Raw genomic sequence first — 27,614 nt, forward strand, 5'->3', positions numbered from 1 at the left:
CGGTGAGTTGGACCTTTGCCAGTACACGAACAAGTCCTCACCAAGGTGGCTTTGAAAGCGGGGTGGTGAAGTGAGATAAGTCTTCAAACTCTGGAAAGCTACTTCGCACTCCTCATCCCATTTGTCTCTTTGTCCTTTCTTCAAAGCTTTGAAGAATGGTTTGCACTGTCGGTTGATCTCGAGAGGAATCGGTTGAGGGCATTGCTCTGCCGTCGGACTTTGTATTTCCTTCACTGTAAGCGACTTCATCTCGAGAATTGCTTTAATCGGACGTGGGTGTGCCTCGATACCTCGTTGTGTGACTAAGTATCCCAAGAATCGTCCGGAGGATACACCAAACGTGCATTTACTAGGGTTCAACTTCATGCGATATTGGCGAAGCAGGTGAATGCCTCGGCGAGGTTTTGAGGTGATCTGCACGTTTTGGGGCCTTGACCAGCATGTCGTCCACGTATACCTCCATAGTTTTGCCGATTTGCTCCTTGAAGATTTTATTCACCAGCCTTTGGTAGGTTGCTCGGCGTTCTTCACCCAAAAGGCATGACCTTGTAGCGATGGGTCCTCTCTCGATGATGAAAGAAGTTTTCGCCTTATCATCCGTGTGCATCGAGATTTGGTTATAGCCGGAGTAAGCGTCCATGAAGTGAGCGGTGATTGCAAGTGGAATCCACGAGTTGGTCTATCCTCGCAATGGGAAGTTGTCTTTTGGGCATGCTTTGTTGAGATCAGTGTAATCGACACAGACTCTCCACTTGCCCTTCTCTTGTTTTGCTACTAGAACCACTTTGGCAAGCCACTCGAGTAGGAGACCTCCTCAATAAAGCCGGCAGCTAAGTTTGTCAATCTCGGCCCGATGATAGCGACTCGCTCGGGTCGCGAAGTTGCGTCTCTTTGCGCCACCGGCTTGCGGTAGGGTTGACATGGAGTTGGTGGCGAGATGATTTTGGTCGATGCGGGCATGTCCGGACGGCGACCATGCGAACATATCTTTGTTATTCGAGGAAAGTGGTAAGCTCCTTCTTCTCGCTCGGGCTTAGCGCGAGCCGATCCGCGCGGTCCGGGCCGATCAGATCCAAGGCTATTAACTTAACGCCTTCCTCGGTTTCCATCCTTCTTCAGAAAGGCCTCGGACGGATTTCCTCGGCTTGGTCTGACGCTTGATTGCTATAAGATAGCAAGATTTGGTTGTTCAACTTCCTTCGATCTGCCGGCTCACGGGAGGAATTGCGTTGTTTGCTTTTCTTTAGCCCTTGGCGGAGCATTCCTCGCCATTGCACGATCGCTGTTGATTTGGCGACACCGCCCGTGGATTGGGTACCGAATTTTCTGATGTGTGGCGAGGTGATGGCGTTGATCTTGCCAATCCATGGCCGCCCTGAATGCCGTTGTAGGGTGAGACCTCATCAATGACCATGAATGTTTGCAAGCAGACTACAGGTGAAGAATAGACGTCGAGGTCTATCGTGCCCACGGTAACCGTTGTTGCACCATTAACGCCGGTCGTGATCCGGCTGATTTGTTGATTTTTGCCTCCAAGCCCATCTGCGGATGACCGCCACCGTAGGATATTGGCTGCGCGCCTTCGTCTGCATGGATTCGGTCGACCATGGCCTGCGCGATTTGAATGCTGACAACAAGGGCATCATTATGTGGCATGTCGAGGCCGATCAAATCTTTCTTTTGGAAGCCGATTATAGGATCGTCTTCTGCTGGTAGAAGGCCAGTCGAGACTTGGAAGATCATAGTGGCCTATTTGATCTTCCTCTTCTTTTCCTTGCTGGTCAGCCCTGACTCCTTAGCGTCGGCTAGGATTGTGTTAATCCTTATGACCTTCTGGGGTGGTTCCTTGGCGGTGTCTCGATCTTCAATTCGCTGGATGGCTCTGCTTCGCGATGAACTCCGTGCATGACCTTCTCTCACGAGTTCTTCAAGGTGTGCTTTCCTAAGCGAGGCGTTGTTGGTAGTGTGCCCGTGTGTCCCATGGAAGGCACAATATTTGCTAGTATCCCTCTTGTCTGGATCTCCTTTCAAGGGTGGCGATCTTCTTACCCAAGGTTTTTTTTCACTTGGGCTAAGATTTGATGTATGGGGATGCTGAACTTGGTGTAGTTCTCTCTGCTGCAGCGTCTCCTTGTGGGTGTGACCTGCGCTTGTCCTTGTTCTTGTTGCTAAATCCATCGCTTCTTTGACCTGCCCGCCTAGTTGGTTGATCTTCCGCTTAGTAGACTTTTTGCGGCGATTCGATCGTCATCCCATAGCGCGTGAGCGTTCCGCGTCGCGTAGACCTCTGCTAGAGTTTGGTGGGAGTGATAGTCACCGCGATACAAGTCGTGTTCACTGGAAGGCCTTTCTTGAAGGCGGATGACGCGATTCGGTCGTCGATCCTACAATGTTGGCCTTTTCGCTTTGAATCTCTTGATGTAATCTCGAAGGATTCGTCGGACTTCTTGCGCAGGTTGTACGGTGGTCGGGTTCTTCTTGATCGCTCGGTAAGATGTGTACTCTTTGGTGAAGACGTAAGCCAACTCCTTGAAGCGTTGATCGACCCGGATGGCAGGGTGTGGAACCAATCTTGTGCTGCTCCTCGCAAGGTCACTACGAATACCTTGCACATCAACGCGTCGTCGGCCTTGTGGAGGATCATGACACTTTTGAAGTGTTTTAGGTGGCTCTCGGGATCGGAGTCCCCTTTGAAGTGTATAAACGAAGGCGTGGAGAATCGCCGGGAGCGACTGCTCGATTTTGGTAGTGAAAGGTGTGGAGTTTGCCTGGTCGATCTCCTTGCGTAGTGCATCATCGAGGTTCCCACCAGTCTTCATACCTTGAAGTCGGTCATTCATAAGCTTTTCAACGTCCTCCATACACATTGCTGGTCGATCATGTTGGCGACCTTCGCGATTCGGCGACGTTGACTGACCTCCTCCGGGTCTGCGAGGGTCGCGTTCTCGTCTGCGCCTAGGCGGTGTGTTGCGGATGCGCTTGCAGAGATTCTTCATAGTTTGTCGGCGAGAGCCGTCTCTTCGTGAGTGGCGCGGGCGTCCTTCCTCGTGGTCCTCATTGTGAGGATTATCCGGTTGACCACCACTGGGGACGTAGCCTCTCGTGAACATTAAATGCGAGTGTACAGTGGCGCCTTTCTTCACGACCCTCGTTGCGATGGTTGTCGATTGTCCTCCTTGGGCGCCTAGCCTTTGAAGTACATTTCCGAGGTCCCAAGCGGCGTGGGCGTCAAGTCGTGGGCCTAGCCTCTCGCGCATGTTGTTCCTCGAACTTAATCGCTCCGAGTGGGGCTTGCGGATGCACAGTGACATGTCGGCAGGCCGATCGTTGTTGTCCCTCGCCTTGTCCGCCTACTCACTTGACCTGCTGGTACCGTTGACTGCCGGTGCGTTCGTCCATCCTTCTCTCTTCGCCTAGTTGTCCAAGGCCAAGGTTTTCAGCCAAGCGATTTGGTGGAGGAGTTACCTCATCGATCGCTTTGGTCGTCCATTCTCTGAACTAGCTGGTCAACTCTCGGACTAAGGTCCGCTTGACTTCGTGGATCGGGAGGAGAGAAGTGTGTGGAGCCCAATTGCACACGGGCTAGGGTTTCATTGGAGGTGTGCGCGAGCGTGGTCGAGCGTGGAGGCAATGAAGGATCGCGAAGTTGCTCCAAGACCGGGCCTAAGTCGGCGGTGGTAACAAGCCCACCTTGATGAGAGGTTCCACGATATTCGGCGCGGTGGCCGTGCGGTGGTGAGAGGTGGCGGTACCACCATGTCGATTGCGGGACCGTGGGTGGAGTGGCTTTGGGCCGTCGCGGATCTAGCCATCGCGGCGGTTTTGCCTCTCGTCTTCATGCTTCCAACCATGGTTGTTTGGAAGGCTTTGGTGGATTGGAAAATAGGAGGAATGGATTCCTTGAGCACGCGTTGAGTATAACTCGTGCTCTCAATGAAAGCACCAATTTGGAGGGAATGATTTTCCCCACGAGAATATCCGTCAAAGATTCCTTCGTCTTCTCCGCTTCTCTTTCTCCCTGCAAAACAGATCGGAGTAAAAGACCACACCCGGGGGGTGTTGGCCAAAGGCCCTCCGATGCCTAAGTTAGGTAAGGTATTTCAAGGAAAACCGGGTGGCGAGCCGTGTGTGGTGGCTGAGCCTTGTGTAGGGAGAGAAAGAAAGTGGTGGCTAGGGTTTGTGAGAAATGATTTTGCAGAGTTTCAGTAGGAATTTAGACGTCTCCACCATTGTGTGTGGCTATGCTTTTATAATGGTCTCGGAGGCTAGGGTTTCAGAGGAATAATTCCGTAGATGGAAGGGAATTATTCCTCCCCTTTATGGAATTGATTTGATCAATTAGGGATTTGATTTATTAGGGTAAATCAAATCCCTAATTGTGGTAGGTATCAAGTCAAATCTTATTTCAATTAGGTAACTCCTCATTTAATTGAGAATCGGGGTAGGAATTAGGAATCAATTCCCAACCCAATTAGGTAGTCTTCAATTTAATTGGGTAACCCCCAATTAAATTGAGTAACTCCCAATTAGGTTGATTAATTCCCAATTAGGTCAAATAATCCCCAAATGGAATGAATTATTTGACCTAGGGTTTTGACTTAATTTGGTTACCACAATATTCCCTTCAAATATTCCTTCTGCTCTCTCTGCACGCATCCCTTTTTGCTTACCATGTGATGAATTTTCTTTTGTTTCTACTTCCTCTCTTCCTATGGGTGTAACTTTTAAAAATATATATATATATTTTGGGCAACTTTTATTTTTCTACATGGCTACTTCTTTTCTCACTTACCGCATGCTCTTTAACCCACTTGATTGCTAGGTAGAGTTATATTTCTCAGGTGCCTAAAGTTGTTTTCTAGGTCCATTTGACTTGTATGTCAGCCCGTCATTTTATTCCTTCCTTCTATGAGCCCATGCGCTCCTTCACTTCTTGCCTTTCAATGGGCATTATGTTTACTTTGTTTCTCTCATGCCACTGTTGCAACTCTGGAGATTGGAGTTCTTCTTTTTGGTTCCCCTTACTAAACTACTACAACCGACTGCTGTCGCCATATCCATTACTAAGTAGTTTCTTCATTCAAATCTTGCTAGTGCAATTTCTGTAGACTAATTTGCAGTTTCTGCGACTCAGCTCCACTTAATTCAATGATTTTATTCCTTCAGCGACAATTGTGATCAAAATCATCCTTTCCCTCATGAGCTGGTCAATGTATCAGTCGGACAACCTTCTGGGGCTTTTCATCTTGGCTAATAGGTTTCTTCAACATCATGCTACTCAAAGATGATCTCTTGGCCATTCTCAAACTTCTCATACGTTTGAAACCCTAATATAACTTCAAGAATCGAAATTCGGTTATCAAGAAATGTTGTCCAAACATGCAAAACAGTGAATAAAACTTTTTCAAACCTTGGGGCTACGTTTTAGGGCATATTATATAAACTGAAAATAGAAAATTTTACACTGCAGTAAAAAAAAGCTTGAAAGTTTCCCGATGTTTTTTTTTTCCTTTTCTTTTAATTATTGCATCAGTACATCAGCTGAGGTCTTGGTCTTACATTACTGATACTTGAACAGTGGCACATGTCCTGTGTTTCCTTTTTAACTTTTTTTTAATTCCAAAGAAAAAGATAGGTGACTTGCCTATGTCTTCATCCATTCAATAATGTTCTTAAAGATCCTGTGAGATTGGCCACCTTCTTTGACACTGGTCATGCCCATTTCCTTCAGTTTGGAAGCTCTTGCTTTGAAGTTTTCATCACCAAGCAGTTGTTCCACCTTGCTCTTGATTTCTCCTTGTGGTATGATCCCATTTTCATTCTTTTTCAACTTCAACCCAACCTTCCAGAAATCACAAATGTAGCTCTCATTAAGGAACTGGTCACAAAAGTATGGCCAGCACAAGAAAGGAACTCCATTGCTTAGACCTTCTATTGTAGAGTTCCAACCACAGTGGCTTAAGAAGCAAGCAATGGAAGGATGAGCTAGAACCTTTTGTTGAGGTGCCCAACCAACCATCAGACCGCAAGAGGCCACACGGTCTTGATATCCTTCTGGGTAGGGATCAGATGTTTTGTCAGTGATATCTGGCCTCACAACCCAGAGGAATGACCTTTGGGACAGCTCAAGAGCCAGAGCCAGTTCTTGGAATTGTGTTTGATCAAAAACTGTGGTGCTGCCAAATGCAACATAGATGACTGAGCATGGTGGCTGTTGATCCAGCCACTGTAAGCAAGTTGAGTCTTGTGGCCAGAAGTAGCATGCTGAGTTTCCAAGCCGGCTGCTTGCCAGAAGCGGGCCTATTGGTAAAATCTCTGGTGCCATGGTGAATGCTGCTGGCTCGAGTTCGTATGCTGAGTTGCAAACAATCCACTCTGCCAATTTCGCAGCCTTGTTATTTCTTACCATAAGTTGAAATACTATCTTCTGCTCGGTCAAGTCACCCATGCATGCATGCCCATAGAAATTCTGTAGTTTTCATGGTGGGCATGTCCGGTGCCAACTGAATCATCTGGCTTCTTGAAACAGTTCCTGCCAAAAGTGAATGACTATGAAAAGAAAGGACAATAACAGAACTCAAGAACTTGTTGAACTAAAATACTGTTAAATTTCGCCCACTACTACCAACATCGATATTGTCCCCAACTCAACTATGATATTCGGCAGGTGTGGGGTTTTATACAAAAGCCCTCAATTCTATTAGTATTTAGTAGTGTAACTATTCATTGTATAGTATATTAGATTTTGTCAAGTTTCCCATGTGGGATTTCATATTCTTCAACCAATACTACATAAGAGTGTTGCATAGTATTTGCATGATAGAGGATCTTACCATCGTCGTTGATGATTCCTTGATGAATTAACTTTGGGATAGAGAATTGCAAAGCCAAACTTGCAGCTGATGCAGGGAAGAAGGCAACTCGCCTGATATTCAGTTTCTCTGCCACTTCCAGAGCCCACCCGGCACTCTCATCAGCAATGACACAAGTGACTTTGTCACCTTCCCCTTGGTTGATCTTCTCTATCAGCTCCTCCAACTTCCCAGGCATGACTCTTTGCATTGCTTCACAAAACTTTCCTACCTCATGCCTGGCCTCCCAGGGCTCTAAGCCATCTGGAAGTGAAACTAGGCGAATACGATCCGATAACTGACTTTCATCAGCAGCCAAGGCATTCACGACTCGCTTGTGGTTGTAGTCTGTGTTCACAAATGTGACTGTGAAGCCATGGTTAACTAAGCATTGTGACAGCTCCATCAAGGGAATCACATGACCTTGTGCTGGCAAAGGAACAGCTAATATATGCGGGTTGCTCATTTTTGTTCTTGATTTTTCCTTTTTCCACTTTAAGATGTTTTCGAATGTGGTTTCTGAATCGTATCATATATAAAAGGAGCTTTGGAGCACTGGTCTTATTTGAATCCATAAAGGAAATTGTAATTGTAATTCTCAATAGTGAATCAATATCCAAATTGTGTGGTTGTACGCGTGAACCTTGCGTCAGTGTGGGCTTTCATTTCCCTCACACCTCTTGTAGTTTTGGTACCTTTTGATTGGAAAAGTGCAGCAAAGCCACATAATTGGGAGAGGGGCACAAGGGGAAGAAAGAAAAAGATAAAAGTTCCAGCAAAAGCTTTTTCCGTAGTACTTTGGATATCAGTACCTCAAAATTTTTATCAGCAACTCAATAATTTAGATTCCTACATAATTTTCCATTTATGCCCATGTCGGTACGTAGTATTTTCAGAAGAGCATTTCATGTAATTCTAGTGTCTTCTCCACCATACAAATATGTAAAACCCTGCATTATGTAATGTAAGGACGGTTGAGAAGAAGACATCTCAGTGCACTCTTTGAGCAATACAGTTTCTTTACCTGGGCTTACACCACGTTCACACCAAAAACCACATTGGTATTAGAGCCATAACTATCTTTGTTTAATATTGTTAAGTAGCTTGAGGAGTGAAGCTAATAGTTAATACTAAGAAAAATCAACCTCTCGTTTTGCATGTTTGGACCTTAGTGGACGCCTATAGGATTAGAGAAAGATTACAACAACTGAAAAATCCAAGGCTGCATATGAAAAGATCAAATAAAAAGCTTAGAAGAACTACTACAGCAAGCAATAAATGGTAATTATTTTATTTAATGAAATATTTAAATACTAAGTATTCACTAAGTAAATAATAATTAAAATATACTACTAAATAAAATAATTAAAAAGAGAAATCATGCTATTTAAAGCGTATAGCCGTTCGGCTATACGTTTAAAACTCTATTTCTAGAGTATAGCCGCATACGCCTAAAACACTTACAGAGTACACGGCGATATTCTTTAAAGCCGCGCGGCTTTACACTAAAAATAGTTTTTTGAAATTTTATTTTTATTAATAAAACAATATCTTAGCCTTATTTAAATACTTTCATTAGTAATTATGTTTTAATTATTATTTATTTAGTGAATAATTAAATATTTTAATTAACTTCTTAAATTATATTATTGGCAAAATTATAGCAACGGTCCCTCGATTAAATGCGTTTTTTTTTTCTTCTTCTTTTCCATGGGAAGGTAGTTCAAGGCTGAAAATAAGGGGCTACTAGTTGAGAATCACTAGATCTTTCCTGCCCTCTCACTTCTGAACTTGGAGACGCTAAGATCGAATTGGATTAATAGGAAAAGAGAGAACCCTTTCCATTTCGTTGCCTTTGCTTGCATTTTCTTTTTGCTTTGAGATCAACAACAATGATGGAATCTCAGGAAGTGGAATTTGGTCTGTCTCCTGGTTGTTTTTGGCATCAGGGTTTTTTCTTATTTCTCTTTTTCTCAGCTTCTTCTTTTTCTACTTTGGCTGGGTTCTGTAGGAAGAATCAATTCAAGAAGAATCCCCTGAAAATGATGATGTTTGTTGGGTGAGCTTAATTAGGAATTTACAACTAACTTATTTTGGATTTTGGGTTTAGGGATTGGGTTTAGGAATTTACAAACCATGGCTTGATGGTCGGTGACAACATCAGCTTGGTTATATGAATTTCCCAATTTGCCCTTAATTTTGACATAAAATTTAACTCAGTTGATGGAAAGACCAATGATGTAACATGTGATCTAATTGAAACACCACTGTAACAATTTTGAGACATGAGGGAAGAAAAGTAAAGTTACGTTTGATTTGTGGGACCATTGCTACAATTTTGCCTATATTATTTAATAAATGGTAATTATTTTATTTAATAAAATATTTAAATACTAAGTATTCACTAAGTAAATAATAATTAAAACATAACTACTAAATAAAGTAATTAAAAAATAGAAATCAAGATTATGCTATTTAAAGGGCATAGCCGTATGGCTATCTGTATAAAATATTGTGTTTTATAGAGTATCACCGTGTGGCTATACTTTTAAATTATTCTATTTAAATAGTATAGCCTTGCGGCTATACTGCTAAAATATTCTATTTATAGAGTACCCCTGCACGGCTATACTCTTTAAATCCAAAAGTATAGCCGCAAGGAGGTACTCTTATTTAAATACTTTCATTAGTAATTATGTTTTAATTGTTATTTCTTTAGTGAATAATTAAATATTTTAAGTCACTTCATAAATTATATTACTTAATAAATGGTAATTATTTTATTTAATAAAAAAAAATTAAGTATTAAGTATTCACTAAGTAAATAATAATTAAAACATAACTATTAAATAAAGTAATAAAAAAGAGAAATCAAGATTATGCTATTTAAAGGGTGTAGCTGCACGGGTGTACTTTTAAAATATTCTATTTATAGAGTATTGCAGCGCGGCTATACTTTTAAATTATTGTGCGATGACATGTGAGAATGTGAAGGTGAAAATATCCCACGTTGGAAAGTTGAGAAACCTAATTATGACTTATAAGGAGTTGAGTTACTCCCCCCATTGCCAATTGATTTTGAAGTGGAACCTCAACTTCCTTCAGCAAAGACTTAGAATCCAAACCATTTAACAAACTATCTCACATGTCTTCATTTTTTCCTTTTCCACTTTAAGATGTTTTCGAATGTGGTTTCTGAATCATATCATATATATAGAAGGAGCTTGGAGCATCTTAGGAGCCATTACTTAGGTGTTGTCTTCATTGGCATTGTATACAAAGTTGGGGAATCAACCATTTTGTCTCTTTTGTTTATATTTCATAGTTGATTGCTTTTTTGGTAACAAATTTCAGTTTTCAAAAAAAGACAAAACTGACAACTGAACAAAAGTTGTTTTGTAACTATTTTTTTTTTTGGGTCAAATTGTAAATTTGAGATCATAGAATGAAAATGAATGTTACAACAAATTCAAAGTATTTTTAAGTGAATTTTTTTTTGGTTTTTGTGAATTTTTGATATGGAATTCCCAAGGTTTGGACTGGGTTTGTGGCCAAACTCAAGAATCGAGCAGCCGGCCCAAGTCTAGAGGTCCCAAATACCGAGTTTTGGTAACTCAAAGTGCATTTTATGTGTGGTGATGTGAAATTAATCAATGAAATAGGAGTGCAAAAAAATGAAACTGAAACCTCGAAACACTTTCAAGTTGTTTTGAAAACTAAAAACGAAATCTGTTACCAAACATGTTTTCAGTTTTCCAAAAAAATAAAAATGAAAAGGTTATCAAACAACCCCTATAATGTTGTTTCGTTGATCCTTTCAGTCAATGACTTTAGTTTCTTCACTCTATTGTTTTATATTTTTGTTCTAAAATTGCTGGAACTACCTTTTATTCTTTGTGGAAGTATTGAAGATGTTAAATATGGAAACTGGGCTTTGGTTTCTGTTTTTGTAGTTTACACCAGCTTGACCTCAACTCCTTCCAAGAAGTAAATTTAAATTTCAAACAATGCTTGAAGAACTTACCTATTCTTTCATGCATTGAACAAAACTATTGAAACTTTTGTATGAGCACCACCTTATTTGATACCATTCATAACCATTTTCTTGATATCCAATTCCCTTGCTTTAAAATTACTGTTTCCTAGCAGCTGCCCCACCTTGTTTGTGAATTCTCTGTGGGTAATGAACCCACTCCTATCTGGATCAAACACCAAACTAACCTTCCAAATGTCACATATGAAGTTTTGATTGAGAAACTGGTCAGCAAATTAGTAAGGCCAGCACAAGAAAGGCACCCCATAGCTTACACCTTCCATGGTGGAATTCCAACCACAAGATATTTTATCCCCATTTGATCCAACAATCCGTTCAACAAGCTCCACGAATGTTCGGGGCATAACCTGCATGATTACTTCAGAAAGCTTCCCTGGTTTTTTCCTATCTTCCAATGATTCTAGCCCATCAGTAGTAAATACAAGATGAACTTTACTCCCAATGTCATCATCCTCCATTGCCAATGCATTTTGCAGTTGCATGTGAATATGCACTGTATTTACAATGTGACCTTGATCCCATGTTTGGCTAGGCATCTTGAAAGCTCCATCAAAGGAATTACATGCCCTTGTGTTGTGCTGGATACGGTATCACCAAAACATGTGGCTTGACCATTTCTTTCTTTCTTTCTTTCTTTCTTTCTTTTGCTATAGTTTTCAATCTCTTGTGTGTGCCATTGACTCACTTTTATGCTAAGAGTCAATAGGTCAAGGCATTGTCTTCATAGTCTTTTAAATTGTTTGATTGTTATTATTATTTTTGGATTGAGCCAATAAATTGTTGATTATTTGTCCTTTCTCTCTGCTGTATGGATTTATTGGTTTTATTTTTTGTTTAAAATAGAATATCAAATAAAAAATCATGCTCATGGAATTATTGCAAATTGGCAACTTGCAGGGCTATGATTTCATTTCCCTACCTTTCGACCATATCTCACTGTAGAATTCTTGTTGGACCATAGCGGTTTTGAGCGCTGGTCTTTTGTGAAATGGGCTTGGGCCCAGCTTTCCTAAAATCTGGTCGTTTGTACAAATTTAATATGTATTAAGCATCCACAGAATTTGTTATTACTTATTTAATTTGGAAAATGCTTAATATCTCAACTTTTTTCTTCCATATTTTAGTAACCAAGATTAATTTTTTGATGGAAGAAAGTAAACAAGTGCAAAAATCAGATTATGTTCTAGAGGATTAGCCGAGCAATCTCTACACATAAGGGTTCGGTCATCGAACTAACCAAGTAGTCTACCCTCTTAACCACAAAGCAAGAAAGGGAACCTTTTGCCTCTCATAGAGCACCCCCCAATCCCCCTAGACTCGTATCCATAAAAACTACTTGTTGCAATTCAATTAGGAAACTCTTGTCAATGTCAACGGCTAGCTTCAATGTTATATCGTTTTTGGCTTTAACACCTTCAAGGGACGCAAAGTTTCTTGAGGTCCTCCAACTTGACAAACCAGTTGGGTATTATCCTTGAAGCATAGGGATATAGATCTTTGTATGCCTTCTCAGTTGTCGCTACCGCAACATCAGCTGCTTGTGAGACATCTACAATATCACACACAGCTCCATGCATACAAATCAAGCATCAAAATTGCAAATTAAAATGTTGCAATATATATAATCAATAAGCCCCCTCTTGAATGCTTTAAGATTACCAAATTAAAAAACATGACACAACATTAATTAAGTAATAAACTGGCTTTAAATTAATTATGTGCTTCTTAATTTAGAAGATTAAATAAATAATTGAAATCAAATAAGACAAAACATGCATGAAATTAAAATTCATTTGACTTACGTACCTTGAAGAGTCAAATCTCGAGTTGACTTGTCATTGGAGAGCTGAGCTATCATGTACATAACCGCTGCCAAAGCAGACTGAGGGCTTCTCCTTGCATCAACCTCTTCCGATTTGTTCAGAGTTTCCAACACAGCCTTCATATCTTGATTCGCCATACCAATCCTGGAGCAGCACCGCCGTGAAAGATCCCCGACATTTGTAGTCTTCGAATCAACTTCTAGTATTTTCTTCAAGAGCTCTTTCATTCTGTTGATTTCTTTTCTTGAGGCACCATTGGCAACCGTCGCGATTTCCTTTAGAGTTCGGGGAAAACCCTCTTCTTGGCAAGCAAGAAAGAGGCATGCAGCCATTATAGCATCACAGTTTCTTCCCCGACAAAACTTGCGATTGTCGGCCTTCTTGTACAGCTCTTTGGCATGGTCTCGTATCGTGGCAACGAGTGCTAGCCGGTCGGCCATCACACCAAGGGACTCAAAAGCAATGTGGAGAGACTTGACTGGGTTTCGGAGAGTCTTGTGGAGCCGAGGAAGAGCACAAGAAACAGCCTTCTTGTTGTCGTTCGAAACGTTAACGGTAAGAACACCATTGTCCGTTATAGGGTCGGAGCGAGCGCGTTCTTCAAGAACCAGTCCGCATTCGGTGCAGATTGTGTCACCGGACCGGTGGTCGAGCACAACGTCTGTGTATGCCTTGCAGTCTGAACAAAACCCACTGTCGTTTTCCATGGTAGAGAGAGAGAGAGAGAGAGAGAGAGAGAGAGAGACGCTATAGCTTTTGTTGAAGTCTTGTTTGAGATTTGTATATATTGTGTTGGGCTTCTAATGGCTTTTGTTGAAGTCTTGTTTGAGATTTGTGTGTATTGTGCTTCAAATGGGTTGAAAGATACGTTTTTATATGGGATGGGAAGATTAATTTTAGTCTCGTAGTGTTCTCTCTTTCTATAAGCCTTGCTACAAACAAGGACTTCCTGGCCAAGTTATTACAATCGGCAAAATGTTCCAGGCCATGGTGATTCGGGTCCCACATTCCACTTGGCAAAAGGTCCTAAACCCACATGGAGATTGTAAAATGACAGGGAAATGTTTTTTCATAAAACAAAAACACCAACGACTTATGGTGGATAAACACATCCAATATGCTTATCCATATAATCATTTAAAAGTGATTCTAGGGAGAAGCACCTCTCATATGCTTCTTCTTAAAATAACTTAAAACCACTTGAAGTGATTATATGAAGAAGTAATTTATATATATATATATATATGTTTGAAGTCACAATGCATACCAAAGTAACCAAAATTACCAAAATATTATATATTGCATATATAAAAAAATCTGTACAACTTTTTTCTTTTGATAATCCACACATAAATTGGAAGATTTATTAAACCCAATAGAGAGAATAAATCAAAATTTCACAACTCAAACAAGCCATAACTTGAGAGAAAACCATAAAAAATAAGAGAGGATTAACATAAAAAATAAGAGAATACAAAATTTTTATTTAATAAAAGGCAGGGGTCCCTCAGTGGATCCGCCCCTGTTTGACCCCCCCATCTAAAATACCAACAAACAAACCCTCGTAGAAGTACTGACCCCAAAAAAAAAAAAAAAAAAAAACCCTCGTAAAAGTATTGACCGAACCAACAAACAAACCCCTCATAGAAGTATTTACCCAAAAGACTGAAAAGCTACAAGTGTGCTGCTACAGTTGCTTGAGCTTCGGTGACTTTCCTAGTAAGGCCTTGTCTCGGAAGTCTTGCAAAATTACCCTTTGAACCTTTGGTTCTGCAAAATTTCCATCCATGATTGTGATTGGGCTCTCTTGCTTTAATTGAATGACTATTAAAGAAAAGACAATAACAGAACTCAACAACTTGTTGGACTAAATTAGTATTTGCACCGGGCCCAAGCTCATGGACCAAGGGTTCAAGGACTCCAGAACAAACTAATCCATTTACTATGATGAAATGCTTAGAGTTGAAAATACTTATTGTTGATGCCCAAAATTGGATCAACAGAAAATGACCTCTTCGAGATGGCATGACCCAGCAGGCCGTCCCCTAGAACGACAGACAGAACCCTTATGTATAGAAATTGCTCGCCTAATCCTCTAGAACATAATCTGATGTTTTTACTTGTTTACTTTCTCCCATCAATACATTATTATTGGAAAGGAAAATATGGAAGAAAAAAAATTGAGATAGTAAACATTTTCCAAATTAAATAAGTTCTGTGGATGCTTTATGCATATTAAATTTGTACAAAAGACCAGAGTTTCAGAGTTTCACTTCGTGTTATTTATCATGACGCAGGTCTCAATCATTATTATATATAAACACTTTATTTCTACGAATTATTCTACAACGAAATTCTACAATGGTCAAGTGAACGAAAGGTCCAACTACAATCTTTTGAGATCAGTTGGACAAAAGGTCCAATCTAGTGAGTGATCATGTTTATCGACATAATGTTGTACACAACATCCTACATCAGAAATTCGTCTACATTAGATACTTGGCTCTGACAACTTCAAGGGAGGCAAAGTATCTTGAGGTCCTCCAACTTGACAAACCAATTGGGTATTATCCTTGAAACATAGGGATATAGATCTTTGTATGCCTTCTTAGTTGTCGCTACCGCAACATCAGCTGCTTGTGAGACATCTGCAATATCCACACACAGCTGTGTTAAAATCCATGCATACAAATATCAAAATTTCAAATTAAAATGTTGCAATATGATCAATAAGTCCTCTTAATGCTTCAAGATTACCAAATTAAAAACATGACACGACATTAATTTGGAACTAATAAATTAATTGGATTTAAATTAATTATATATATATGCTTATTAATTAAGAGAGAAATCATTGAAACCAAATTAAACAAAATATGCATGAAAATTAACCAAATTGTCAAAAATTAAACAGGATATGTATGAAAATTGGAGAGATTAATTAGTTTGAGTTATGTACCATGAAGAGTTAAATCCCGAGTTGACTTGTCATTGGAGAGCTGCGCTATCATGTACATAACCGCTGCCAAAACAGACTTAGGGCTTCTCCTTACATCAACCTCTTTCGACTTGTTCAGAGTTTCCAACACAGCCTTCATATCTTGATTAGCCATACCAATCATGGAGCAGCACCGCCGCGAAAGATCCCCAACATTCGTAGTCTTCGAATCAACCTCTAGTATTTTCTTCAAGAGCTCTTTCATTCTGTTGATTTCTTTTCTTGTGGCACCGTTGGCAACCATCGCGATTTCCTTTAGAGTTCGGGGAAGACCCTTTTCTTGGCAAGCAAGAAAGAGGCAGGCAGCCATTATAGCATCACAGTTTCTTCCCCTACAAAACTTGCGATCGTCGGCCTTCTTGTACAGCTCTTTGGCATGATCTCGTATCGCTGTAACTAGGGCTAGCCGGTCGGCCATCATACCAAGGGTCTCAAAAGCAACGTGGAGAGACTTGTCTGGGTTTCGGAGAGTCTTGTGGAGCCGAGGAAGAACACAAGAAACAGCCTTCTTCTTGTCGTCGGAGATGTTAACGGTAAGAACACCATTGTCCAGTAAAGGATCAGAGCGAGCGCCGACGCGTGACGGATCGTTGGTAGAGTCTTGATCATCAAAGTTTCGCCACTCGGCGGTGAAATCCACAGCGTGGTCTTCAAGAACCAGGCCGCATTGGGTGCAGATTGTGTCACCTGACCGGTGGTCGAGCACAACGTCTGTGTATGCCTTGCAGTCGGAACAAAACCCATTATCGTTGCAAAACCCCTTATCCCAATCCTCCTTTCGCTTGGTCTTTTGCATGGTTGAGAGGGGGAGAGAGAGAGAGATAGGTTATAGCTTTTGTTGAAGTCTTGTGTGAGATTTGTGTATATTGTGTTATGCTTCTAATGGCTTTTCTTGAAGTCTTGTTTGAGATTTGTGTGTATTGTTGTTCTAATGGGGTGAATGGTAGGTTTTATAACGTGGGATGTGAAAAGTAATCCTAGTCTCATAGGGTTTTCTTTTTTCCTACAAAACAAGGAATTCCTAGCCAAGCTAGGACAACAGAATTCCTATGTTGAAAAAGGAAAACTAATTTCGAGTAATTTTTCTTTTTATTTATTGGACCAACAAAGCCTTTTTATGTAACAATAAAAATACTGGTCAAGGACCAAGGACCACATAAATATATAGTACACCGCCAGAAGGAATTATCCCAAACATTCCTAAGAAATATTTGGTGGATCCATGGTGATTCGGGTCCCACATTCCAGTTGGCAAAAAGTCCTAAACCCACGTGGAGATTTGTGGAGATGATGGTAAAATTACAGGGAAGTGCTTGCCTTTTCAGAAAACAAAAAAACCACCAAATCGATGTTGTTGTCAGCAGTCAACAGTGATCTCCCTGTACCGTACAAAGCACCGAAGCCCACCAAATCCAAGCTTCCTCGTAATATGCATGCCGAACCAAAACCAAGTAACCCCACAGGTTTTTTTTATCATCATTTTATGAAAAACAAAACAAACAAAAAATTTGAAAAAAATACTTTGGTGGGTCTTTTTCTCCTTGTTTAGGATTTTCTCAGTTTTCACATCACTTTCCAATCATGAATGGATCAGATTCTGACGCAGACAGGGTGGACACCAGGTTAGTTAAGTTAGTTACTAAGAGGGACGAGGAAGATCACAAACTGTCTGACGTGTCAGTGGCTGCTGCTTTCAGTCAATTTCCAATGGAAGACAAACAGGCAAGTACTTAGAATCCAATCCTACAACATTCCATACCTTTTTGTTTAGTTTTTGTCCTCTGCACTATAATTAATAAAAGCCTTTCCTTGTCTTGTCTTGTCTTTTACTCCATCTTAAGCATACGCATATGCAACGCTTTATGACATTTGAGGGACACAGAATCAAATCAAAATCTTGAAACTTGAAACCTTGTACTTTTCAAACCAAACAACAGAAAAAGTTGTCATGGAATTGGAAGCTTCGGGCAACCTTTTCAGAGAGATTTTGTGCTCCCCAATAGAAATTGTAATCCAAGTCAAGGTATCATCAACATGGGAAGACACGTGACCAATGAAAAGATATTATCATTAAGGGGCAAGGGGTAACAGTCAGAAACTTTTAAAAACTCTCCCATATTTGCGGTGGAGTCTCCAGAGTAAAATAAAAGCATCTGTTGGAATATAAAATTACAACCAAACTGTACCTTTTTTCCATAATATTATTCAATTTGACTAACTAATTTGCTTTGCCCCTCAAACATCCCAACTCTCCAGTTCAGCCAGCACAGCTTTTATGCAGCAAAAGACCTGTAAACAGACAAAAAGGGAAAAAAGTGGAGGGGGAAGAAAGAGATGAGGAAATACTACAGTGCTCTTAGCCACCAGATATTCCTGTATAAATTAGGTATGCTAAATTAAACTAATTTATGCAACAACTTAGGCAACTAGAGACACGTGCACACCAACGGTCCTCCTGCTACTTCAGGTACTACCTATTCTCCTTGGAACTTCATCAAAATATACAAAAGAACAATATGTACTTTCCCAAAAATGACAACAATAGGTGTTGGTTCAAAAATGAACGAGCAGCCTTCGTTACTTGGGTTCGACCACTTCCTGCATTCCATCTTCCTTCTTCAATGCCAGCATATATGTCAGAAAAAAGTGATCATAGACCGGTGCATGAGCGGGATACGGAATGCAAATATAGATGAAAAGAGAAGAGGATTCAGTTGGGTAGAGGATCAATCATGATAATCACAGTGAAAGACACTGTACCCCCTCTGGTAGATTCCTCGGCAGTGGCTGCCCAGTGACATATCGCTGGGGACATGGTCTTGGTGCAGTTGGTACTGTACCAGATGAAGAAGAGATTGCAGACATATCCGCTCGGGGGACATGGAACCTGGCAAACCGGTTGATGACTGAAAATCTTTCCAACTCCTGACATTCCAGCCTTAAATCTAAAATTGATGCCGTCCTGTCTAACCTGCAACATTAAAAGATATCATGAGATAAGAGAAACTTAACTACATGGCTCAATGCATATATACAAAAGGTATCGATTCCGAAAAATTATCTAGGCAGAATTTTAAAGGTTATCCAATTCTCACACTACGTTTTTCTGAATCGAAAAACACAGAATATTTATTTTACCCTTGGGAATATAGTTTTTTTCTTTTTTTCTTTTGGTCCGGAACCTTGGGAATAGATAGGTGATTACATTGGGCAAAAATGTACGAGTACCCCGGTAAACTTCTAGCGGAGGCTTAGTCCAACTGCTTAAAGTTGGTTCCAAGAAACATTTTTCTGCCATTTATCCCCCGACGAAGGCAGTATGACACAGTGTAGTTACCAGAAATGTCAAAAGGATGTCGGGAAGGGAAAACTTTGCCATACCTCAGTAAGTCATTTTCCAGCTTTTTCGATCTATTTGTGAAGTCTCCAACAGCTTTTGAAAAGTACTGGTCGTCAATACTCTCAGAAAACTTAAGCCTTTCCAGAATCCTACAAATCATTTACACAGAAATTACTTCTTAGAAGGCCAAATCCTCGAGGCATACAGTTTCAACTACAAGTATTTTTTGTAAACTTCAAATCGGATTACAAGTCCTCTCCCAATTTTTCAAAAAACCATGAAGATGACACTTACATATTACCGTCGTTTGGTGGCATATGAGCACTGTTTCTTTTGCTGCAGGTCAGGCTGCATGCATCCCCTAATGATAATTTAGCAACAAAATATACCACACTATCATAGTACAGAGCAGCATCTGCTGAGAGAATGGATGCAGGTGCAGGGCCAAGCAAATGCTGCATAAGCTGTGTTGTGAAAATAAGCCTTCTCTTAGATCGAAGGATTTGATGCCCATCTTCAAACATTTCAAACTCATCCCCAACCTGCCATTAAAAATGAACGATATTATAACCACTTGGATCCGAGTATCTGGATGAAATTTTAAAGTAGAAATGAATTGCAATGTATGATCTGTTTAACTAAAAGCTCACTTTCTCAATCAGCCGATTGGATGCCAGTGCCCAGTCTTGCTCTGACATACTGCATAAACAAGTGCACTCCAAAAGTTAACAAACATGAGCAGAAAACGACCCAAGGAGTGTGTATGCTGGGTATATGTACAAGAACAGAGAAATTTAAGAAGAAATTAGACTAAAATAAGATAACATTTTTTTCTTGCATTCAAGTGACAGATGCGAAAAGGTTCAGCTGTGCACTTCAGTGGGTAAAAAAGATCAGTCTTTCAGAAGAAAGATAAGAATATCTAATCAGAAGTAACTCATCTTCTACACTACACACCAAGATTGACATAAAAGCAAAGAAATGGGCAATAACAAAATACCTGATATCTTGAACTCTTTTGGACCCTTGTGTCACTTTGTGCCATGGTAGAAGTTCATATGTTGCAATTTTGCGTTTCTTTGGTCTAACACTAGCCATATTTCCATCAATGGCATCTGAAGGCAACACAGAAGGAGCTAATGGTTCACTTCCCACTAAATTGGCAGCTGTACTTGGCCAGACTCTGCTGCTTTGACTAGCATCGGAAGCATCTATCTGTTCCACGGGAGAATGTATGTTCAGACTCTGTGAAGGCTTCACAAGAGAGAACTGCCCTGCAGCAGTCCGTGCAAACCTTACATCATACATTGGTGGCATCTGCCCATTTCTGAAAGTCCCATACTGCTTAAACCAGTTGGGTGCCATGCGTAAATTACCCCAAGAAGTTTCTGCATGATTAGATAACACAGTATTACCAGTAGATTGACTCTGGGAATCACTTTCACCAAATGCAACCATGCCTTGGGCTTGGAAAGCAGATGGTGAAGAAGTTTTTACACTTGGATCTTCTCTTGCATCAGTCAAGAAACTTGGTGCTTTGGAATTTCCATGTGGCGATGACCTGAGAGCTGATGCAGAACTCAGTTCATCATCCTTGTTATGACCATAAGTTGACTGCTGCCCTGCCACAGCAGTTACCTGTTGTTCATCCAGATCCCTCCCACTTGGATCAGTCTCTACATTCATTATTGCCTGCACTTGGCGCAGCGGGGAGTAATTTTGATGAAAGCCATGTGAAGATTTTAAAGCATGGCCAAAAAATCCAAGATTTCTTGCAGAGGGATTCAACAATGAGCCAGAGGCCAAAGCTCTTGGATCAGAGACATTCCTTACCCCTGTCTGTGATGCATCAAGCATTCCAGATGACATTGACTTCTGGGCCCTCTCTTTCCCTTGCTGCTCTTCTGAAGAAATGAAGCCTTGTAAATTCATAGAAGAGGCACCAAATTCCGATGACCTATATCCACCTTCTTGAGTGTTTAGACTATTTAGCTCTGAAGCCAACGGAGTAGTATCCATGCTATCATGATTTATCAAAGAAAGCTTTTGAGTTTCCATACCAGAAAGATGTTGCTGACTTGGGTTATTTGTCCATAAACCCTGTGGCCTCACTGAAGCTCCACCCCGTGCAGGCATGCCTGACATATAAGGAGACTGAGATGCTGGCACAGCTTCAAGAACAGGGAATTGTTGACCACCAGGGTTGATAAAAATCTGCTGAGAAGTACCTTGAGATAGAGCAAGGTTGGAAGGTGAATGTCTGCTGGCAATACCAGGTAATGTTGCCTGTGTAGATGGACCTGCTCCAGGCACACTAAACAGATGTTGTGTTTGAAGCTGATTCCTTGGAAATGTAGGACTGGATGTAATTTCTGCAATAGAGCTCCCATGCATATAAGATGAGGAGATGCTTGATTGTCCCGCAATACTAAATTTATCATCCCAACGGGCTCTTGGTGATGATTCATGTGATTGGGGCAAAGATTGAGAGGATGACGGAGTAGGTAACCAGCTCTGGCTTTTCTCTCCTAAATCAGAATCCATTTGCATTTGATTTGGATTACTTTCTGGTTGTAGCATACCCTGAGAGGAGAAGAGAGTGTTTGAATTGGACTGCCGCTGAGATGGAGGAGCCAATTTCAAAGCAAAACCTTGAGAAGCAGAAGACTGATTGTACATATGAGCAACAGATGCTCCATGAGTTTTTGCCTCAGTTACCTCGGATAATGGATTAAATCCAGAAGGCCCAAATTGTGCTATAGAGCTATTCTCCTTCGACTGGTCAACCTTGCTAAGAAGATGAAACATATTTTGACTGCTGTGATTAAGCCATCAAAAGATTCCACGAGAACATACAAAATAGAAGAGAAGAGTGAATGTCTCATAAAAATAGTTTGGAATGCAGATTATAGTCAAATGTGTTAAACAATATGAGCGCATAAGGTAAATAATTATGATGGCAGAAGAGAGAATGTGAAATGCTCATTAGTATGCAGAAGAAAGATAAGGCATGAATCAAAAACTTCCAATCCATCATTATCTCCTAAGCAAACTACCTTGTTCGTGCAGTGACATGCATGCCACTAGGATCCCCCGATCTGCAGACGGTAGTAGATGTATCAGCTCGCTTACTGTCATAAGTGTTGTCGCTTTGGTAGCAATTTTGCTGTTGCTCATATGTTTCGCCGTCCCTCCCATAAGAGTTCCCAATAACATGAGAGCTATTACTCAGTTGATGCTGTTTTTCTCTGATGCCCTCATTCTCCTCTTTGTTGCTAAATATGATACGTTTCATGTAATCAAGCTTATTATTATCTTGGACTTGGTGACTGGTTTCCTGATGGACCTTAGTTATGTGTGAATTTTGCAAGGAATGAAAGTTAAATACATGTGAATTTTCTCTGTTCCTCAGAGTATCCTCTGAGCCAGATTGTACTTGCTCCAATTGTCCAGTTGATCTGGAAAATGAATTTACCCTGCAATCACTGTCCCTCTTCCACAGAGAACCATCAGAGTTCCTCTTGTACATGGCTTCACTCTCACCTGTCCAAAAATCACCTACAATGTCATGGGAGCTGAAAATAGCAGCATTTCCACTAGAGGATGGAAAATGGACAATCATACCTTCTGGTTTACCACTTGGTTGGCCAACAATACCATAGGAGTCTATTCTCTGCTCACGTGGATCACATTCTGAGTGCTCATTTATTTGACTGGTCCATGTGTTGTCCAAACGCAAATGTGGTTGTACCTGTTGACTTCTCTCCACAGATAGCTTTTGTTGAGGGTTGCGATCCAACCACTCACTGGTGTTTTTGGGAGACTTCTGAATGGATTCATGATATTCATCCTGGTGAAGCCCTTCTCTATGCTCTGTTGGGAATTGGATGCCTGGCTGTGGAAAGCCAGGAAAGCTAGAATTAACACTGGAATCGTTAAGCATGGGAAAAGGTTTTGAACTTAAGGAAGAGGCACTCTGCAGGTTGTTATCAACCCAACTTCCTTGTTGCTTCTCACTGTCCAAGATGTTTGAAGACTGATTACCAGTTGACAAGTCTGTATTCTGAAAAGTCAATCCACTCCACTCCTCCTGCGGCCCGGTATCACTACTAGAAGCTTCTGCTACAGCAGACTGCATAAGTGCGCTCCAGCTTCCACTTTGGAGAGAAGGAAATGCATCTGAATATCCTGTCTGTTCAAGTGCATTTCCAAAGCCTCCAGCACCAATATCACTGCGCTTTACCATAGAAGCATCCCAAAAATTATCTTCTGTGTTAAACAAAATCTTCTCTTCCATTGGATCTAGGGGAACCAAACCCTGTGGTGAAGAGCCACGCTGCATTGTTTTTTTCTGAAAGGTTCCAGGCCAACCAGCTTGATCTTGCTTTCCACTGATTTCCTGCAGTGATGTATTTGCTTGCAACGTATTCCCTTGCTGGAGGTTGCCCAATGTAGATCCACAATTCAAACCCTGATTAGTAACTTGTCCAAGCACATTCTTTCCCTGAAATCCTTGTTTGGAAATGAAAGCCCCTTGAGGCAAGTAAGCCTGCTCCGGAGAAGCAGTAGTGCAATGCTCACCTACAAAGGGGTTAGTGAAGCCTGATGACTGCATAACAGGCTTCTGTGTTTGATCGCTAGCCTTGATTAACAAATTTTCAGAATCATGAGACATTGCCTGAAGATGGGAATACTGATTCATAGTCCCTCTTCCACTAGCAACAGGAGTACCATATAAAGAGACATCGAACTGCTGAGGAGCTGGACCCATTGAACTCAAAGTCTGACCTTGCTCTTGAGAAAAAATGACTCTATTAGATACATTTTGCCCAGCAGGAGATCCACCTCGCTGCACCCAGTTCATAAACATTTGTGATGTATCATTAACAGGTGTTCCATTGATGAGAGGTGAAAACTGAACCCCAGCAGCCTGCTTATTCATTGCAGAGAGCTGATTTACTGAATTCTGTTGCCTTGTATCACCAAATTGTTGCAGTTGCTGCTGCCTCTGAAGTTCTTGCAGGTTCTTAAACATCACGTGCTGCTGCAACAACTGCATGTCAGTGTACCCAGACTGCTGCATTGAGTGAAGTTGTGGAATGCCTTGCTGTTGACACCTCACAAGTTGCTGCTGCTTTCCAACAAAGTTAAACTCAGTGGAAGCCTCAGTAATTTCAGACCTTTCTGAATTGGTTGTCAGGGTGGGGCTATCACCTGATGCATTTTCTTGCTCTGATTGAAGGATGGATAAGCCTCTCGAAGTTAAATTATGTGGAGAAAAAACTGTGCTCTCACCCAAAAACTGAAGTTGATTCTGCCTTTCTCCAAAATCCTGTCGTCCAAGCATAAAGCCATTCGTCTTCAGATGTGGGTCTGTAGTTTGAATATTGGACAATCCAGGTCTCTGAGCCACTTGTGTATAATTTTTATCAAAAGTCAAGGATTGATTGCCACGTCCTCTCACAGAATCTGCAAATACCACAACAGATACATTAATTCAAAAACACGAAATGGGTATTTCACGTTATCATGAAGCAACTGTCTTCAGGAAATACAGAATCTTGTTTTCCAAGACTTGTCCACTATTTGAGAAACAGAATGCAAACTCCCATGCAGTCATGAAAATCAAAACAGATAAATTATAAAGCAATCAAGAAGACCATAGAAAGTGAAGCCATTTGTACCTAATTGTTGCACGTTACTCTTCAGATTGAAACTTAGAGGTTCACTGATCTCTCTTTGTTTTTCATGCCACTGATTGTAAAGCACAGGCCAATTACCATCCGCAACTTGAGATTGATGAGAAAAGTTATCTAGCTCATATAATTTGTGGATCCTGCCTTCAATTTCGTTACCTGGCATTAAATTTCCAGGCACCAAATTTTCCCAGCTAATTGATGTTGTGGAAAATCGCTATGATCATTACACATCAGACTGCCTCATCCCTGCAATTCTGCTTAAAGGCATTCTCACATGCTTAATAAGTACATTTGAAACAAGAGGTGTGCTCCAAAATGGCATGAAATATCCACAGCAGCATCTCTTAAAATTATCCTGCATAAGAAAGTTTCAGTGGACAAATGAGACTAGAAGTACTGGCAGGCAATTTCAACAAAAGAACCATGTATCAGTAAGGCTAGTAAACTGTCCAAAATTAAAAGACATGGAAACCAAAAGGATAAATTTACATTAGAATTCATATTCAAGTGGGTTCATTTATGGTGAACCACTACATCGGTCTGCTAATTGGAACCCGCGACAGCAAAGTTCCAAATTCCATGCAAGTGTCAAACAACTAGTTGTATGTGTCTCATTCAATTAATTGTAATTTGAAGGAGAGAAAGAGAACTTGAAATCGAATTAGGGGCTTGGATGGCAGCTTTTAGATTCAAGCTTTCCTGAATATTTGTATAATAAATAAATAAAAAAGATTCAAACTTCTCTATATTCTGGTGTGTTGAAAAGGAGCTACACGAGCAAATATCCGTTGTTGGATTTTGCAGCACCGAATTTATGAATCTCATGAGACTTCAAGAGCTAATATCCACCATAACCAAAATTGCAAAGTTATCATAAACTTAAGCTAATGTGAGCTCTGGAGTTTCGAAAAACATTTCAAAGACTAAACCGAAAGCACTAAAAAAAAAAAAATCAAGCCATAGACAGCCAAATTAAAGCAAAAGCTAAACTCAAATTTTACACTTAAAAACCCTAAAAAAAACCAACCATATCTCTACCAAACAAGCACTGAAACCTCAATTCTCCCCAAAACCCAAAAGAATCACCAGAATTGAGCATTTCCGAGCTAATTTGACAAAAATTAGAAACAGAAAACCTCATTAGTTCCAACTCTAATGGCTCATTCTTACACCAGAAGGAAGCTAGAGCAACACAACGAGGTGTTAGCGAGGCGAGCAAGAAAAAGGTGGAGTTGGGAGCTCACACTGTGATCCAAGCGAAGAGAATTAGGGTTCTTCAAGAGCGTGGACACTACGGCGTCGTTCTTCTCTTGTAGCTCAATTCACAGTTGCTTAAGCTCCAAAACGACGACGCAAATGGCTCTCTTCTCTTTCACTATGCTTTTGCCTCTGAGCTCTCTCTCTTTCTCTCTCTCTCTCTCTCTCTCTCTCTAAGACCAGTTTGTTTCTGCGCAGAGAAGACTAGAAGAGTGAGAAACCGAAATTCATTCTCGGACCAAAGCCGAAGATAAAGCGATCCAAACAAACACTGCTCAAAAAAAATGTTTTCCAACCAACTCAGAGAGTCTCAGAGGAAAACGCCGCCTCAGGCTCGGAACCCGAACCTCAACCTCGGGTACCCGAACCTAAGGTACGGAGTCAGAGGTACTAATGTACTTCGCAGGAGTTGGTATGCTCTTTGCTGATGGCCGTTCGATGAAGATATTTAGATGATCAACGGTTGAGATGGCAGGGAGACGTACGCTCTAGTAAGTGTGCGTCTTTGCTTGCAGCTTGCGAGGAAAAAGTAGACGGGATATTCCGATACCACGCGCTTTTGTACACGCGTGGGGTGGTGCACTTTATTTTTCAAGCCTACCTTTGGAGCTTTTTTGTTTTTGAGAGTTTTGGAAATATGCTTAACCTTTTTTTTAATTTATTTTGCGTTTATTTTCCCGCCGCCAGTTTAAGCAATGAATTAGGGATATAAGTGAGTGTGTTTTAACATTAAAGCAGGAAAGACTGGTCACTTCTCAATTCTCTAGGGTTGTAATAAGTTTGGGCCAAGCCCACTTATCCTACCTAACTTTCAAGGGCCAATAGTGAATCATCATCCCTTTTGTTCATAGGATGTTTCCATCAAATTTTTCCACAATGCAAATTCGAAGTGGATGCGAGGCGTTTATAGTCATTAGATTGACAGATTCATTCTTTTCTATTATAATATGAATCAATCACAATTTATTAGATTGTGTTCTTATTAAATGAGAATTTGCGTTGCAAATGTTATGCTTAAACTAAAACATAAATTGAGTTACATGTTTGGTTTGAATTAAGAGGTCAGATTGATACTAGTGTCCCATGTTTGTGTCGTGTGTCTTGAGTCTTAAGTCCAAAGTCAAAGGGGTTGGAATAGTTTGATTATGTATTCCACCTTGTTAGTAGGATACGCTATCCTACAAAAATGTACACAATAAAATTATAGTGGCATTATCTTTTATCTTATTCACATTCATTTTTTAACACCAAACATGACATTAGATTAAGCTAATCCAATTAACCACCAAACGAAAAGCAATCTAAGTACTAACTATGTGTTTAAAGATAGTAAGGAGCAGTAGGGGTGGGTGATGGATGGAGGTGGGGCTTTGGGTTTAGTTTCCCAAGTTGTTTCATTTATTGCCATGTTTTCTTATTTAGAGTACACGTATCGTCCAAATTTTTTTAAAAAACAAGTAGTCTAATTTAAGCTAAACAAATTTCTCAAGTTATTTTTTTGTTGTTGGCTCTTTTTTCTCCATTTGTTTATTATGAAATTTATGTCACGCAAGGACATTACAGCGCAGAATATTAATAAGAAATAAATATAA

At 40.6% G+C, this 27,614-nt stretch overlaps 3 protein-coding genes and 1 pseudogene across 8 annotated transcripts; all 4 read right to left on the reverse strand.

Annotated features, from left to right (window-relative positions):
* Positions 1 to 5,470: 5,470 nt before the first annotated feature.
* Positions 5,471 to 7,424, reverse strand: LOC103330099 (UDP-glycosyltransferase 83A1-like; annotated as a pseudogene). The gene is made up of 2 exons (XR_016126157.1): positions 6,834 to 7,424; positions 5,471 to 6,532 (listed from the first exon to the last, which is right to left on the reverse strand). The product of XR_016126157.1 is annotated as a UDP-glycosyltransferase 83A1-like (transcript).
* Positions 7,425 to 12,060: 4,636 nt separating this feature from the next.
* On the reverse strand, positions 12,061 to 13,616 carry LOC103330240 (transcription initiation factor IIB). 2 transcript variants are annotated; one of them, XM_089050671.1, is made up of 2 exons: positions 12,712 to 13,616; positions 12,061 to 12,439 (listed from the first exon to the last, which is right to left on the reverse strand). In XM_089050671.1, the coding sequence occupies exons 1-2, from the start codon at positions 13,433 to 13,435 to the stop codon at positions 12,321 to 12,323; spliced, it is 843 nt and encodes a 280-aa protein (XP_088906797.1). In that variant the 5' UTR covers positions 13,436 to 13,616; the 3' UTR covers positions 12,061 to 12,320. The 2 variants fall into 2 exon arrangements, with proteins under 2 accessions (XP_088906797.1, XP_008231004.2); XM_008232782.2 differs by having other exon boundaries at positions 12,061 to 12,454; positions 12,712 to 13,613.
* Positions 13,617 to 15,018: 1,402 nt separating this feature from the next.
* On the reverse strand, positions 15,019 to 16,757 carry LOC103330241 (transcription initiation factor IIB-like). The gene is made up of 2 exons (XM_008232783.2): positions 15,688 to 16,757; positions 15,019 to 15,376 (listed from the first exon to the last, which is right to left on the reverse strand). The coding sequence occupies exons 1-2, from the start codon at positions 16,520 to 16,522 to the stop codon at positions 15,243 to 15,245; spliced, it is 969 nt and encodes a 322-aa protein (XP_008231005.2). The 5' UTR covers positions 16,523 to 16,757; the 3' UTR covers positions 15,019 to 15,242.
* A 1,016-nt stretch (positions 16,758 to 17,773) lies between these two features.
* On the reverse strand, positions 17,774 to 26,322 carry LOC103330242 (uncharacterized). Of its 4 annotated transcripts, none has more exons than XM_089050249.1 (10): positions 26,010 to 26,322; positions 24,751 to 25,120; positions 22,691 to 24,535; positions 22,123 to 22,609; positions 21,785 to 21,881; positions 20,067 to 21,649; positions 19,717 to 19,765; positions 19,361 to 19,608; positions 19,108 to 19,215; positions 17,774 to 18,697 (listed from the first exon to the last, which is right to left on the reverse strand). In XM_089050249.1, exons 2-10 carry the CDS (start codon positions 24,926 to 24,928, stop codon positions 18,466 to 18,468), a joined length of 4,827 nt encoding a protein of 1,608 aa, XP_088906375.1. In that variant the 5' UTR covers positions 24,929 to 25,120; positions 26,010 to 26,322; the 3' UTR covers positions 17,774 to 18,465. The 4 variants fall into 4 exon arrangements, with proteins under 4 accessions (XP_088906375.1, XP_088906374.1, XP_088906373.1 ...); XM_089050248.1 differs by having other exon boundaries at positions 21,785 to 21,884; XM_089050247.1 differs by having other exon boundaries at positions 20,067 to 21,881.
* Positions 26,323 to 27,614: the final 1,292 nt, after the last annotated feature.

The sequence above is a fragment of the Prunus mume genome, linkage group LG4 (assembly GCF_029339155.1).
Source record: "Prunus mume cultivar Tortuosa linkage group LG4, ASM2933915v1, whole genome shotgun sequence".
NCBI classification, from domain to species: domain Eukaryota; kingdom Viridiplantae; phylum Streptophyta; class Magnoliopsida; order Rosales; family Rosaceae; genus Prunus; species Prunus mume.

Coding starts and splice junctions, on each gene's coding strand:
- LOC103330240 (XM_008232782.2), bottom strand. CDS start 13,435: ATGGAAAACGACAGTGGGTTTTGTTCAGACTGCAAGGCATACACAGAC. Junction 12,455..12,711: donor TCGAGATTTGACTCTTCAAG/GTACGTAAGTCA, acceptor GTGATATTGTAG/ATGTCTCACAAGCAGCTGAT.
- LOC103330241 (XM_008232783.2), bottom strand. CDS start 16,522: ATGCAAAAGACCAAGCGAAAGGAGGATTGGGATAAGGGGTTTTGCAAC. Junction 15,377..15,687: donor TCGGGATTTAACTCTTCATG/GTACATAACTCA, acceptor TGGATATTGCAG/ATGTCTCACAAGCAGCTGAT.
- LOC103330242 (XM_089050246.1), bottom strand. CDS start 24,928: ATGCCAGGTAACGAAATTGAAGGCAGGATCCACAAATTATATGAGCTA. Junction 24,536..24,750: donor GAGTAACGTGCAACAATTAG/GTACAAATGGCT, acceptor TGGTATTTGCAG/ATTCTGTGAGAGGACGTGGC. Junction 19,609..19,716: donor CCAATCGGCTGATTGAGAAA/GTGAGCTTTTAG, acceptor TTTTAATGGCAG/GTTGGGGATGAGTTTGAAAT.